The 15,567-nt window shown below is 38.1% G+C and overlaps 1 protein-coding gene across 1 annotated transcript; it reads left to right on the top strand.

Moving 5' to 3' along the window:
- Positions 1-4: 4 nt before the first annotated feature.
- On the top strand, positions 5-11,470 carry LOC109554020 (olfactory receptor 6M1-like). Its single transcript, XM_070782437.1, is given in 3 exon segments — positions 5-76; positions 10,495-11,090; positions 11,092-11,470. Coding segments are annotated over 3 exon segments (1,047 nt in total).
- The last annotated feature ends 4,097 nt before the right edge of the window (positions 11,471-15,567 follow it).

Raw genomic sequence — 15,567 nt, 5'->3', positions numbered from 1 at the left:
TGAGATGGTGGAAGTTCTGACCCTGTTGCTGAGTATCTTAGAAGATAAGAACCCCAAAGGGGCTCAACAAATAAATGTAATCTTATGAATCAAAGCAGATTTGTCCTAGAGAAGGGAGCCTCACACTGCCACTGTCAGGAGGATTATATGAATAATAACATTTAAGAAAAAAATCATTACCTGACCCAGAACTCATCTGACGTTCACAAATAGGTCTCAGTGAACTGCAAACTGATAACAATGCTTACATATCATCATGCTTTTCACTTGTTGGACAAAAGTTGACAAAATGTCTATTTTACACAAGGTCACTGTGCAACACAAAATACTAAACCTCCTCCTTTGTTGCCAAATGGAATGACCGCTACCTCTTTACCAATTACATCTTTTACATACCAATTACATCTCACTCTGTCTACCCTCACTGCAGAAAAGATTTACTGAGCTACCCAATCCTAGAATTGCCACATCTTTCTGATAACACCCAATCCAGAACAAGCCCCCATTTCCTTAGGTTCATTGTTTCACTGAGATATTCCACATTCTCCAAAGTGTGAGTTCTTTCTCATCAGATCAGATCAGATCAGATCAGTCGCTCAGTCGTGTCCGACTCTTTGCAACCCCATGAATCGCAGCACGCCAGGCCTCCCTGTCCATCACCAACTCCTGGAGTTCACCCAGACTCATGTCCATCGAGTCAGTGATGCCATCCAGCCATCTCATCCTCTGTCGTCCCCTTCTCCTCCTGCCCCCAATCCCTCCCAGCATCAGAGTCTTTTCCAATGAGTCAACTCTTCGCATGAGGTGGCCAAAGTACTGGAGTTTCAGCTTTAGCATCATTCCTTCTAAAGAAATCCCAGGGCTGATCTCCTTCAGAATGGACTGGTTGGATCTCCTTGCAGTCCAAGGGACTCTCAGGAGTCTTCTCCAACACCACAGTTCAAAAGCATCAATTCTTTGGCGCTCAGCCTTCTTCACAGTCCAACTCTTACATCCATACATGACCACAGGAAAAACCATAGCCTTGACTAGACGAACCTTTGTTGGCAAAGTAATGTCTCTGCTTTTGAATATGCTATCTAGGTTGGTTATAACTTTCCTTCCAAGGAATAAGCGTTTTTTAATTCCATGGCTGCAGTCACCATCTGTAGTGATTTTGGAGCCCAGAATAATAAAGTCTGACACTGTTTCCACTGTTTGCCCATCTATTTCCCATGAAGTGGTGGGACCGGATGCCATGATCTTCGTTTTCTGAATGTTGAGCTTTAAGCCAACTTTTTCACTCTCCACTTGCACTTTTATCAAGAGGCTTTTGAGTTCTTTAAGCCAACTTTTTCACTCTCCACTTTCCCTTTCATTAAGAGGCTTTTGAGTTCTTTAAGCCAACTTTTTCACTCTCCACTTTCACTTTCATCAAGAGGCTTTTGAGTTCCTCTTCACTTTCTGCCATAAGGGTGGTGTCATCTGCATATCTGAGGTTATTGATATTTCTCCCGGCAATCTGGATTCCAGTTTGTGTTTCTTCCAGTCCAGCATTTCTCATGATGTACTCTGCATAGAAGTTAAATAAACAGGGTGACAATATACAGCCTTGACGAACTCCTTTTCCTATTTGGAACCAGTCTGGTGTTCCATGTCCAGTTCTAACTGCTGCTTCCTGACCTGCATACAAATTTCTCAAGAGGCAGATCAGGTGGTCTGGTATTCCCATCTCTTTCAGAATTTTCCACAGTTTATTGTGATCCACACAGTCAAAGGTTTGGGCATAGTCAATAATGCAGAAATACATGTTTTTCTGGAACTCTCTTGCTTTTTCCATGATCCAGCATATGTTGGCAATTTGATCTCTGGTTCCTCTGCCTTTTCTAAAACCAGCTTGAACATCAGGAAGTTCACGGTTCACATATTGCTTAAGCCCTGGCTTGGAGAATTTTGAGCATTACTTTACTAGCGTGTGAGATGAGTGCAATTGTGTGGTAGGCAGTGAATAATAAACCCAATTTTTCAACTATAGATGTGTGCCTGGCAGTCTTTTTTTCATTTTTATTGGAGTAGAGTTGATTTACAATGTGTTAGTTTCAGGTGTACAGCAAAATGACTTCATTATACGTGTACATATTGTTGTTGTTTAGTCACTCAGTCGTGTCCAAGTCTTTACAGCCCCACAGACTGTAGCCCGCCAGGATCCCTTGTCCATGGGATTTTCCAGGCAAGAATACTGGAGTGGGTTTCCATGGGAGGGGGGTTCAGGATGGGAAACACATGTATACCCGTGGCAGATTCATGTTGATGATTGGCAAAACCAATACAATATTGTAAAGTAATTAACCTCCAATTAAAATAAATAAATTTATATTAAATAAATAAATAAAGGAAATTTTAAAAAAAAGAAAAGCCCTATTTTTATTACTTCTTCCTCAAATCTTATTTAGATTTTTATTTCTGCTTTGGAGCTGCTCACTTTTTAAATCCTATTATATTTTGCTTGCACTCTATACCCAAAGAGATCCAGTGGAATTCATTACAAATTTACTAAACAGCTCCCATTTACTAGATTTTCTCATGCAATTTTGTGATAATTGGAAATATTAAGTTATCTAAGGCCTTGCCAGTTATAAAATCAATCATTTTTAAATGTCTTTTATTTCTATGTTTCCCTCCATATTTTCAACATTTCATTTGTCTAAGAAAGCTGTTAGACAATTACCCCAAATTTCTTAGAGATCAGTTCTCGAAACACAAGCTTCTATCCTGTACACTAAAAGCCTGAGTTGAAATTATTTAGTTGTTGTTGTTGTTGTTGTTCAGTCGCTAAGTCATGTCCAACTCTTTATGTCCCCATGGACTGCAGCACACCAGGCTTCCCTGTCCTTCACCATCTCCCAGAGTTTGCTCAAACTCATGTCCATTGAGTCAGTGATACCATCCAACCATCTCATCCCCTGTCACCCCCTTCTCCTCCTGCCCTCAATCTTTCCCAGCATCAGGGTCTTTTCCAGTGAGTCAGCTCTTCACATCAGGTTGCCAAAATATTGGAGCTTCAGCTTCAGCTTCAGTCCTTCCAATGAATATACAGGGTAGATTTCCTTTAGGATTTACTGGTTTGATCTCCTTGCAGACCAAGGGACTCTCAAGAGTCTTCCCAAGCACCACAGTTCAAAAGCATCAATTTTTTGGCTCTCAGCTTTCTTTATGGTCCAACTCTCACATCCATATATGACTACTGAAAAATACAATAGCTTTGACTACATGGACCTTTGTCGGCAAAGTAATGTCTCTGCTTTGTAATACACTGTCTAGGTCTGTCATACCTTTTCTTCCAAGGAGCTAACGTCTTTTAATTTGCTGGCTGCAGACACCATCCACAATGATTTTGGAGCCCAAGAAAATAAAATACTGCCACTGTTTCCACTTCTTCCCCGTCTATTTGCCATAAAGTGATAGGACCAGAGTTCATGATCTTTGCTTTTTGAATGTTGAGTTTTAAGCCAGCTTTTTCACTCTCCTCTTTCACCCTCATCAAAAGGCTCTTTATTTATGGTGACAGTTTTTTTTTTTTTTCCTATTTATGGTTTTGACATCCTAGTAATAATTGAATTCATGTAGCAGTATCTAATTTCACTCATGCATTTAAAAATGTCCAGGATGGTCTTCCTTACTTTAAAAAGACTTACATCCCATTTAGTTTATACAGTGGAAGCCTGGAGGAGGGGCTGTGTTCAAATGGAAAGAGGAAGGTGCTTACACTTTCACTAGAAAAAGCATATGAGTAAATATGAAACTAAATAGTTAGAATAGAAAGTTTCAAAACTCTTTTATTCATTCATAGTTATCTCACACATGAAAATTTTTTAAAGTTTGAACGAAAATATTCCAAATAATCAATGCTGATTAATTTGAGTGATGCTTTAGGTGACATTTTTAAACACTCTACTGTTCTACATTTTCTATGCCTGGAATGCATATGTTTTAATTTTAAAATATTGGAATGGGAATTTTTCTGAAGAGGCTAAAGTTATCTCTATACTAATGTACTGGAACCTAAGAAGTGAATCCCATATTTGGTATTTGGTATATAAATAGGAAATTATTTTATTCAGTCTGTTAAACTCAGGTCATATTCTTAAAGTTGATGTCCATTTTAGAAGAAGGAACAAAAATACCTAAAACTTTCTTTTAAAATCCCAATTATTTTCTGCCTTATTATTATAGTTAAACACTCTAAAGAATTCCATTTTTCCCTTAAGTTTGAAAATTAATCCTGAGGGAAATGTATTAAGACAAACCAAACTGATTGCAACCTTTACTATTTTCAGACTGTCTCCAACTGAAGTTAGCAATGAAGTTCTGAAATGACCATAGTAACTAAAAGTGAAGCTTGCTCAGTTGTGTCCAATCCTTTGGGACCCCATGAATTACACAGTCCGTGGAATTCTCCAGGCCAGAATACTGGAGTGGGTAGCTGTTCCCTTCTCCCAACCCAGGGATCGAACACAGATGTCACACATTGCAGGCAGATTCTTTACCAGCTGAGCCATCAGGGAAGCCCAAGAATACTGGAGTGGGTAGCCTATCCCTTCTCCAGCAGATCTTCCTGACCCAGGAATCAAACCAGAGCCTCCTACATTGCAGGCAGATTTTTTACCAGCTGAGCTACTAAAGAATACAGTAATTTATCCAGTACTCTAGACCCCATATCTAATATTAATAAATCATAGCTACAAAGTAGAATTGAAATTAATATAAAAGTCATCAACAAAGAATGATTATCATGATATGCAGAGTTCTACCTCAAGTGGCAATTCTGTAAACTTCTGAAAGTATGGTATTTTTTGTGCTTATTTATGAAGCACAATCTGATATACTGGAGTTCAATGTGCAAAGCAGCACACCAAGAGAGAATCTAAAGGGACTTCCCTGGTGGTTCAGTGGTTAAGAATCCACCTGCCAATGCAGGAGACATGAGTTCAATCCCTTGCCTGGGAAGATGGAGTAACTACACCCATGCACTACAACTACTGAGCCTGTGCACCCTAGAGCACATGCTCTGCAACAAGAGAAGCCACTGCAACCAGAAGTCTGGCACACAGCAACTAGAAAGTAGCCCCTGCTTGCTGCAACTGAGAAAACCCAAGCACAGCAGCAAAGACCCGGCACAGCCAAAAATAAAAATAAATGAAAGAATACACCTGAAGATAGCCTCCGGTGATTTCATGGTCCAAATTACCTCTATGTGACATCACAGGACTTTATAAAGATTTAGTCTGCCTGAGTGTGCCCTGCTGAAGTCACTAATATCATTTGAGAATCACAACATACACTACCTTGATAAGGATGTGGAAGAAAGGGAAGCTTTGTGCATTGGTGGTGGGAATGTAAATGGATGCATGTACTATAGAAAACAATGTGAAGCATCCTGAAAAAAATTAAAAATAGAACAATCATAAGATCAGCAATTCCACTCCTGGGTATATACCCTATGGAAATGAAATCAGCATCTTGAAGAGATATCTGGACTCCCATATCCATGGTATCAATATTCAAAATAGTAAAGATAAGGAAACAGCTAAGAGTCCAATGATGAATGAACAGAGAAAGAAGATGAAACATACGTGTATGCAATGGTATATTATTTACTCACCCTTAAAAAAGAAAATCTTGACATTTGCTACAACATAGATGAAACTAGAGGACATGCTAAGTGCTAAGTGAAATTTGCCAGAAAGAGAAAAATAAAAAAACTGCATGATCTCAGTTTTATACAGGATTTTAAAAATCTAGCTCACGTAAGCAAAGAGTAGAATGGTGGTAAACAGTACCTGAGGGAAAAAGGGAGATGGAGAGATGCTGGTCAAAGGCTAGAAACCTTCAGTTACAAGACAAATAAGCTCCAGTTATCTAATGTACAGCATGGTGACTATAGTTAATAACACTGTATTGCATGCTTGAAATTTACTAAGAAGGGAGATATTAAGCACTCTTGCCAAAAAAAAAAAATAACAATAATAGTGGTCATGTATGGATGTGAGAGTTGGACTGTCAAGAAAACTGAGCCCGAAGAATTGATGCTTTTGAACTGTGGTGTTGGAGAAGACTCTTGAGAGTCCCTTGGACTGCAAGGAGATCCAACCAGTCCATTCTGAAGGAGATCAGCCCTGGGATTTCTTTGGAAGGAATGATGCTAAAGCTGAAACTCCAGTACTTTGGCCACCTCATGGGAAGAGTTGACTCATTGGAAAAGACTCTGATGCTGGGAGGGATTGGGGGCAAGAGGAGAAGGGGATGACAGAGGATGAGATGGCTAGATGGCATCACCGACTCAACGGACATGAGTCTGGGTGAACTCCGGGAGTTGGTGATAGACAGGGAGGCCTGGTGTACTGCAGTTCATGGGGTCGCAAAGAGTCAGACATGACTGAGCAACAGAACTGAACTGATGTAAGGTGAAGGAGGTATCTTCCCAGGTGGCACTAGTGGTAAAGAACCCGCCTGCCAACGCAGGAGACTTAAGAGACAAGGATTCGATCCCTAGGTCAGAAGATCCCCTGAAGGAGGGCATGGCAACCCACTCCAGTATTCTTGCCTGGAGAATCCCATGGGCAGAGGAGCCTGATGGGCTATGGTTCTTGTGGTCACACAGAGTCAGACATGACTGAAGCAATAAAGCACACACACAAGGTGAAGGATGTGTTAATACTTAACCTCTTTGATGGTCTTTTCACAAATACTCGTATGTCATATCATCAAATAGCACACTTTATATACAATTTTGTCAAGTATTCCTCAATAAAGCTAATGCAAAAATTAATTAGATGATTCCACTATATATGATCTAATGGCTAAAAATAAAGATTTACAACACCAAGTATTAGCAAGGATGTGGAACTATGGTACTCACACGCATGGCTAGTAGAAAGGAAAACAATACATCAACTCTGGAAAACACTTTGTCAGCTTCTGGTACAATTAAACATATGCTTACCAAACAATAGAGTAATTCTACTCCTAGGAACATGTCCAAGAGAAATGAAAACAAATATTCACCAAAAGCATGAACTCAAATGTTCAGAGAAGCTTAATTCATAATTAATAATTGAAGACAGTTCAGGTATCTATCATGTGGTGAATATACAAGCTCATATAGCTACACAATCTGTAGAGTAGATAAATCTTCAAATACCACAAAGGAAGAAACTACTCATGCCTGAAACACTCAAATTAATTTCAAAGCATCAGATTAAGTGGAACAAATCAAAGCTATATGTTGTAATATAGAATGTATACATTAGCCTAGAAATTCAAACTTACATTGACAGAAAGCAAATCCATGGTTGTCAGGGGATAAGGAGGGGAGAGGACAGCAATTTACTTCAAAAAAATGTTAAATACTTCACACCATTGATATACTGGTGGTGGTGGCTACATGAATGCATACATTTATCAAAACTCAAAAAGTTATATGTTTATCTATTGTCTATAAATAATAGCTCAATAAAATATTTTCCCCAATGGATACTGTTTTTTATTGAAGTATAGTCGATCTACAGGTTTTTTTGAATATGTACATAGACATATATCTATGTAAATAGTTTCAGTTTGAAAAACAATTTATTTTAATATATGATGAACTTTTTTTTAATTTAATTTATCCAAATTTTTAGTTTCCAGAGGCTTTAAGCAGAGCTATAAGTTTTTCTTTAAATAAATAAAATAAACACCCAGGAGAGTCTCCCAGGGGACCTTAACTTTCTGTGACTAGTTACTTCACTTCTAACATCCTGGGACTGCACTACTTATAATTAAACTTTTTTATGCTAGAATCCCAAGAGCCATTCTAAAGCAAACTTTCAAAAGTGAATTAAAGAATCATTAAATATCACATTCATCCAGTCGTAACCACATTAATATGCACAAGGTAGTTATTACTTCCAGGAGAAATTAAATTAAGTAGATATATCTGAAGTCAAGTTACAATACAGGTGAAGAATGAACAGGAGTGACAAAAATAAAAGATGAAACTTCAGAGAGATAGTTCAGTCAATACAAATATGAAATTTTCTAACAATCAGGACCAGTAAAGTAGAATGAGATCCTTTAAGAAACAGTGAGTTTCACGTGATTAGACAACAGAGACATTACAGATTATTTTAGCACCAGACTATCTCATATGCCCTTTAGTTCTCATCTAATCTAAAAGTTTATCATTCTGAATAGCTCCAAGTTTCTGAATGGATGCACAAAAGACAGAAATTATCAGAACAAACATAAACTTACATATCTATAAGTGAAAAAAAAAGGATCTGAAACTTGGAAAGATTTCAGTCAGAAAGGCTTTCAGGGTTCTTGCCAGAGATCTAAACTAGAAGTTGGAGGACCTGCTCTTAATTCTTTGGGTTTGATTTCTTGAGTTATCACCAAACTCACCATTCTGGCTTTTTCTTTCTTTCTTTTTTTTTTTTTTTTTTTGTGGAAAAATGTGATCCAAAATACATACTACTTAAAACCTAGAGAAACAGTCTAAAATTAAGGTTCGCTGAATGTATAAAATATAAGATTAAATGATAATATACCACTTGGAATTAATCTTAGTGTAAGTCGAGACAGATTTTTTTCTGCAGGAATAAGAAAAAGAATTGGGAAAAGTAATCAGAGTTTATCAAAAGACAGGTTATGTTTTATTGGTTTGTTTCTGTTTTTCATTCAAGTGAAGAAGATGAAATACTTCAGCAAAAACTGAAAAACCATTTGATGTGGTTTCGTAAAAGAGGATGTGTTATATGGGAAAGAGTTTCAGAGTAAAACTAAGAGTTACATGGAATTCAAATAGAAGCAGTAAGAGAATTTAAAGAAAATGAACAGAAAGCAGTAGGAATAGCCAAAGTTCATGGTTCTTAACATATTTGAGTGAAGAAAATCCCACCTGCTCTACAATCAGTATGATGTAAGTATATCTATTGCACAGTCATCTATGCGTGAGTGCATGCCCTGTAACTTCAGTAGTGTCAGACTCATTGCAACCTCCTGGACTGTAGCCCATCAGGCTCATCTGTCCGTAGATTTCCCAGGCAAGAATACTGGAGTGGGTTGCCATTTCCTCCTCCAGGGGATCTTCCCGACCCAGAGATCGAATCCATGTCTCTGGCGTCTCCTTCATTGGCAGGTGGATTCTTTTACTGATTCTTTTACTGAGCCACTATAAAGTACCCAGCACTGGTTTATATTTGCTTTGCTTTAACTTAAAACTAAAGGATTAGCCATTAAATTATACACCAAAGGAGTGGGTCAAAATGTATTTTAGACATGCTATATATGCTCAGCAAAGCTGAACAGTATCCAAAGATTAAGTTGAGGGCTTCAAACACCATCCATCTGCATCCACTTTTCCCACTACTATTAATAACCTGATCTACAAATGGCTGAGAAGAATATAAGGTATCAGAGTCCTCTCTGAGAGAACCCACAAGAATTAGTTGGAAAATGGGAGGTGAAAGCTACTCTACTGGATGCTGCCATAGATATAGAATTGCAAAGAATAAAAAGACACACATTGATCATTTTCAAGAAAACGTGTTTCAAAATATATAAATGTTTTGCAAATAATGGAATATGTATAACTGACCTCCTTGTTCTATAAAAGTGTAGACATAAAACTTTCTATCATTATAGAAAAAACAAAGAAAAATTATACACCTTGATGGAGAACTCAGCTACTATTCTATCAAAAAAACTTGAGTACCATCAGATACTCAATATCAATAACAAAAGTGAGGACAGATGTTGCAGATTTCCTTTCATTTGACTGTCCCAGTTAGTTTCGATTTTTCTGCTCTTTGATTTGGATAACACCTGAAAATCTGAAATAACTTTGAGAAAAATAACTCAACTTTTATTAACATTCTCTCCATTTTCCAAACTGACTGAAATCTCAGTGAAGTAGATTTCTCTTTAAAGGCACAGAACTTAGCTAAGAAAATAGAAGTTTAGGAGGAGTGAAATAGAAAAGGGAAGGACTGTTGTATAAAAAAAAAAATCATTAAGACTAGAGTTTTTATGGAACCATGAAAACAACTTAATACAAAGAAAAATTTTAAACGTGAGAATACTGAGCTTAGAAGAAGTCATGTAATTTATCTAAGATGCTACACTTATAAGGGTAAGAGGCAGAATGAAAATAAATCACTCAATTCTACTCAGATGTTTTTCTACTGCATTTTATGAATGGTATTTTGTGCGTGTTAAGTCACTTCAGTTGTGTCTGACTCTTTGCGACCCCATGGACTGTAGCCCGCCAGGCTCCTCTGTTCATGGGATTCTCCAGGCAAGAATACTAGAGTGTGTTGCCACGCCCTTCTCCAGGGGATCTTCCCAACCCAGGGATCAGACCGCGTCTTCTGTGGCTCCTACACCACTGGGCCACCAGGGAAGTCTTATCAATGATATTGACAGTTGAAAGTTTAAGTTGAATTTGATCTTTTTACTTTATTATTTTCTCAGAGACATGCTGCCCACCTTGCACCGCACTCAGTGGATGTGCAGAATCAGACCACAGTGACTGAATTTATCCTGACTGCCTTCCCTGCTCTCCAGAAACTTCAGATTTTCCTCTTCATGATCCTCTTGTTTACTTACTTGCTCACTCTAACTGGAAATGGTGTCATCATTTCCCTAATATGGGCTGATTATCGCCTCCAAACCCCAATGTACTTCTTCCTTGGTAACTTAGCCTTTTTGGACATTTTATATACTACATCAGTTACACCAAAACTGTTAGCCTGTCTCCTAGAAAACAGGAAAATCATTTCTTTTGCAGGCTGCATCAGCCAAACATACTTCTTCTTCTTCCTGGGGACAGTGGAGTTCATCCTGCTGGTGGTGATGTCCTTTGACCGCTACGTGGCCATCTGTAACCCCCTGCGCTACACCATCATCATGAACAGCAGGGCATGTCTCCTGCTGGTTCTGGGCTGCTGGGTGGGGGCCTTCCTGTCTGTGCTCTGCCCAACTATTGTGGTGTCCAGACTGCCCTTCTGCCATAAAGAGATTAATCACTTCTTCTGTGACATCGCCCCTTTGCTGCAAGTGGCCTGCATACACACATTTTATTGAGATGATAAACTTCCTCTTGTCTTCTCTCATCCTCCTGACCTCGCTGGTGCTCACCACCGTGTCCTACACCTACATCATCTCTACCATCCTGCACATCCCCTCCGCCCAAGGGCGTCAGAAAGCCTTTTCCACCTGCGCTTCTCACATCACTGTCGTTTCTATTGCCTATGGGAGCAACATCTTCATGTATGTGAGACCCAGCCAGAGTCATTCCCTGGAATTTGACAAAGTGACTGCTGTCCTCACCACAATGATGATCCCTCTTCTGAATCCCTTTATTTATAGTCTAAGGAATGAAAAAGTAAAGGAAGTTTTGAGAGATGCAATCAACAAAATTATATCCTTATTGCCCAGGAAAGCTTGAAACATAATTCCACAGGAATCCTTGAAAGTTTGTTTGCTAAGAATGGCATTTTCACATCTTAGACACAATGTGGAGTAAAGTATGCTTGAAGACCATAAAATCGAAGATGTGTGCAAAGAGATGGAAGAACTATGTGCCACAACAGCTGCAAAGTATTGTGGTCAGAGTCCAGAGGAGGCAGTTCAGCCACAGAGGAAATAACATGCTCTGAACTCTATTACTGGACCTTCTCACACACAGAACTTCATGGATTAACGAAAAACACTGAAGTCAGAGATTTAAAGCCCTCTCTATCACTTTTTTATCAGGTGACACTTAGCCTATCTGAACCTAATATATTATCTGTAAAGTGGGGAATATAGTCTGTGGGTCTTCTTTTTCTTTCTGTTAATGTAGGCTCAACCACGATGGTCTAGGAAATGAAACCACATGTAATTAAAAATAAGTACTTTCTACAGGTCTTTGCAGACTATTCAAGACGATTAGCTCCATCCCTGACAGCCAGATACTATGGATAATAATAATAACAACAAACTAAGGAAAGGAATACAATATCCCGGTGTTTATACAGTATGGTCCAGTATGTACATATATACGTCTCATTTAGTCCTCTTAACCTTGACAATGTGACATTTTTCCCATTTTACAGCTGAGAAAACTTGGAATTCATTGAGATTAAGCATCTTACATCACTAGTTTTGAATATACATATATATATATATGTGTGTGTGTGTGTGTATGTGTGTGCAGATATATATGAACTCTAGCCTACTCAAGCATGTCACTGTGTCATGAAGTGTGGAATGGGAAGAAACTTAAGGGAAACAGAGTTAACATGAGAACTTATCTATGTTTTCTGAGATAAGAGCATTCCCTGCCAGTTCTAATTATCTAGAAAATCTGCAGACCAAGGAGTTTCAGATGAGTGAGAACAGATTGTGAGAGGCAATGTGTTGAAAGGAAAACCAGTTATTCAGAGGCAGTAACTGACAATGAGTCCAGACTGATCATCTGTGGCAACTGGCCAAAGTGGTCATCATCTATAGAAGAATAAATGTCCTAGGATGCATTTCGTTGGGGAAAATAAAAGCAGAAAAGTAATCAAGCTAGCTTAAGTGACATTGATATTTATCATAATAATAATCAAGAATAGCACATAAAACCTCAGAAGGTAAGAAACCGCAAGACCTGCTAAGGACAAATATTAGTAGCTAGAACTCCTTAAAAATGCAAGGCAGACACCCACTTCCCTCAGAATCTCTGATCTCTCTCTAGCTTTCTCAGGAGTCATTTGGTTTCTATGTTACTGTTTTTTTCCAAATATCTTGTAGCAGGCTGAATGTCGGCCCTGAAAGACATCCAGACCTAATTGCTGATCCTGTGAATCTAAGTAACATATAAAATGTATATGGCAAAGGGATTCTGGAGGAGGGATTCAAATTAAAGATCTTGAGATAGGGTGATGATCTTGAATTACACAGGTACTAATTGTCGTCACAAGTGTCATTATATGAGAGAGGAGAGGGGAGATTTTACCACACAAAAGAAGGTAATGTGATCATAGAAGCAGAGATTTGAAGTTGCTGTGCTGCTAGCCTTGAAGATGGATGAAGGAGCCAAAGGCCAAGGAATGTACATCTCAAAGCTGAAAAAGCAAAGCAAAGGATTCTTTCTCCCATGGAGCCCTTGGCATGGCCCAGCCAACGCCCAGGTTTAGGCCCAGTGAAACTGACTTTGGATTTCTGTCTCCAGAGCTGTAACAGAACGCATTAGTATTGTTGAAGCCACCATGTAGTAATTCGCTGTAGCATCACATCAAACTAGTACATACCAGTTTCATGTTTCTTTCTCTGCAGACTATTTATTTCCCTTTCTCTGTGCATACGGAAGATAATGGCTGCTTCAGTCATTTGCAAATATATATTTCAGGGAATTCCTTGGTAGTCCAGTGGTGAGGACTCCATACTTCCACTGCAGTGGGCATGGGTTTGATCCCTGGTCAGGGAACTAAGATTCCCACATCCTGTATGGCATGGCTAAAAAAAATCCATTGTAGGTATATTCAATATATATGCATGTATACTGAAAACATTTAAATATATTGAGACATATATACAATTTACATGGATTTTTTTTTTTTTTTTTTTTTTTTACCGTGCTGCACAATTTGCAGGATCTTACTTTCTGGACTGGGGATTGAACCTGGGCCCACAACAATGAAAGTGCCGGATCTTAACCACTGGACTGCCAAGGAATTCTCTATTTTATTTTAGTATATGTATTTTAAATTACCTGTATTTTAAACCCAAATTCCTTGAAAGGTTCACTGAAGTGAATGGTCTGATTGGTCTCACTGAAGTGAGATGATGTCTTCCCCACTTCTCTTTTTGTAAGAGGAAGGTTATGGCAAGAGGTAAATTGCCCTCTGTCCACACAGCCACTGAGCAGGTGCAATGGGGACAGCATCTAAAAAGGGAGCTTGGGAACAGGGAGAAAACAAGAGGCATCTTGAAGATCAAAATAGGTCATTACCAGTTTGGTCATGGGTCATCTAGCTTTGTAGACAAAGATGAAGACCTTAAGAATTGGCAGGAAACCCTCATGGGAGAGCAAGCAGAGAAAGTGCTATCTTCAGAATGGATTCAAATACTATAATATGTTATAAAATAACATAGGCCATCAAAAAATAAACCAGTGGACAAATGTTTAAAGATCAAAAGAAAGTAAAACAATATCACCAGGAATGAAGCATCCACATAATTTTCTGCTCTGTACTCATAATCAGACATTCATTAAGAAGAATTTTGAAAGTTACTTAGTGTCCAAATACTTCCACAACAAAATTAGCAGTTCAAAAGAATACAAATTTATTATCTTATAGTTCTGAAGTCAGAAGCCCAACACAAGTCATTACCAAGGCTATCATCCCAGAATTATACACCGGGTCCCTCCCTCAAGTGGAAACCAACTATTCTTACCTAAATTTCAAGAGGAAGCTGCAAAGAGGAAAATAATGGTTAGAACTAACTAGGCCCAAGCTGGTGGAAGTTTTGATCTTGACCCTCATCATATGGTCATTATAATTCATTAGCATGCTAAATGACACTCCCACCAACACAATGACAGTTAACAATTGCTAAGACAACAACTGGGAGGGATTGGGGACAACAGAGGATGAGATGGCTGGATGGCATCACTGACTCGAAGGACGTGAGTCTGGATGAACTCCGGGAGTTGGTGATGGACAGGGAGGCCTGGCATGCTGCGATTCATGGGGTCGCAAAGAGTTGGACGCGACTGAGCGACTGAACTGAACTGAACTGAACTGAAGACAACAACCCAAAAAGCCCATGGGAGGACCATCAATCAACAAAGTGAAAAGCCGTCTATGCAACAGGAGAAATATTTATGAACCATGTATCTTAATAAGATGTTAACATCCAAAACTCATGAGGAACTTATGTATTGCAATAGCAAATACATATATATAGTTATATTACTTATTTAGCAAATAATACATATATAAATAATATTTATTTAGCAAATATATATATATATACTTGCTATTGCAATACATAAGTTCCTCAAATGTTTTGGATATTAACATATTATCAAGATATATGGTTCATAAATAATATAAGATTGCATTTATATAACATTCTAGAAAATTCAAATTATGCTGACAGAAAACATCAGTGGTTGTCAGGTGCTGAGGTATGGAGGGAGAAGCATTTACTTGCAAAAGGTCACAAAAAATGTTTAAGGTAATGTTAAACCAATGTTGTACTGGTAATGGTGGCTATGTAACTGTGTACATTTGTCAAAGTTCAACAAATTATATACTTAAACATGTTGACTGTCTATAAATCTTAACTCAATAAATTTTTAAATATGTACATACACCTTCATCTATATAATTAATCTCATTTTGACAAGCATCTTAAAACTTATTAAACACATTATATTTTTTAAGTTTTCCAAGTATCTAGTTCACTGAAAATTTAAATCAGATGTCTAAGTTTTTCTTTAGATAAATAAAATAAGACAGTCTCTCAAGAGACTTTAACTTTCTGTGATTAGTAACTTCAGTTCTAATA

Source organism: Bos indicus, chromosome 29 (genome assembly GCF_029378745.1).
Source record: "Bos indicus isolate NIAB-ARS_2022 breed Sahiwal x Tharparkar chromosome 29, NIAB-ARS_B.indTharparkar_mat_pri_1.0, whole genome shotgun sequence".
Taxonomy (NCBI): Eukaryota; Metazoa; Chordata; class Mammalia; order Artiodactyla; family Bovidae; genus Bos; species Bos indicus.
This window is presented reverse-complemented; position numbering and strand designations above follow the sequence as displayed.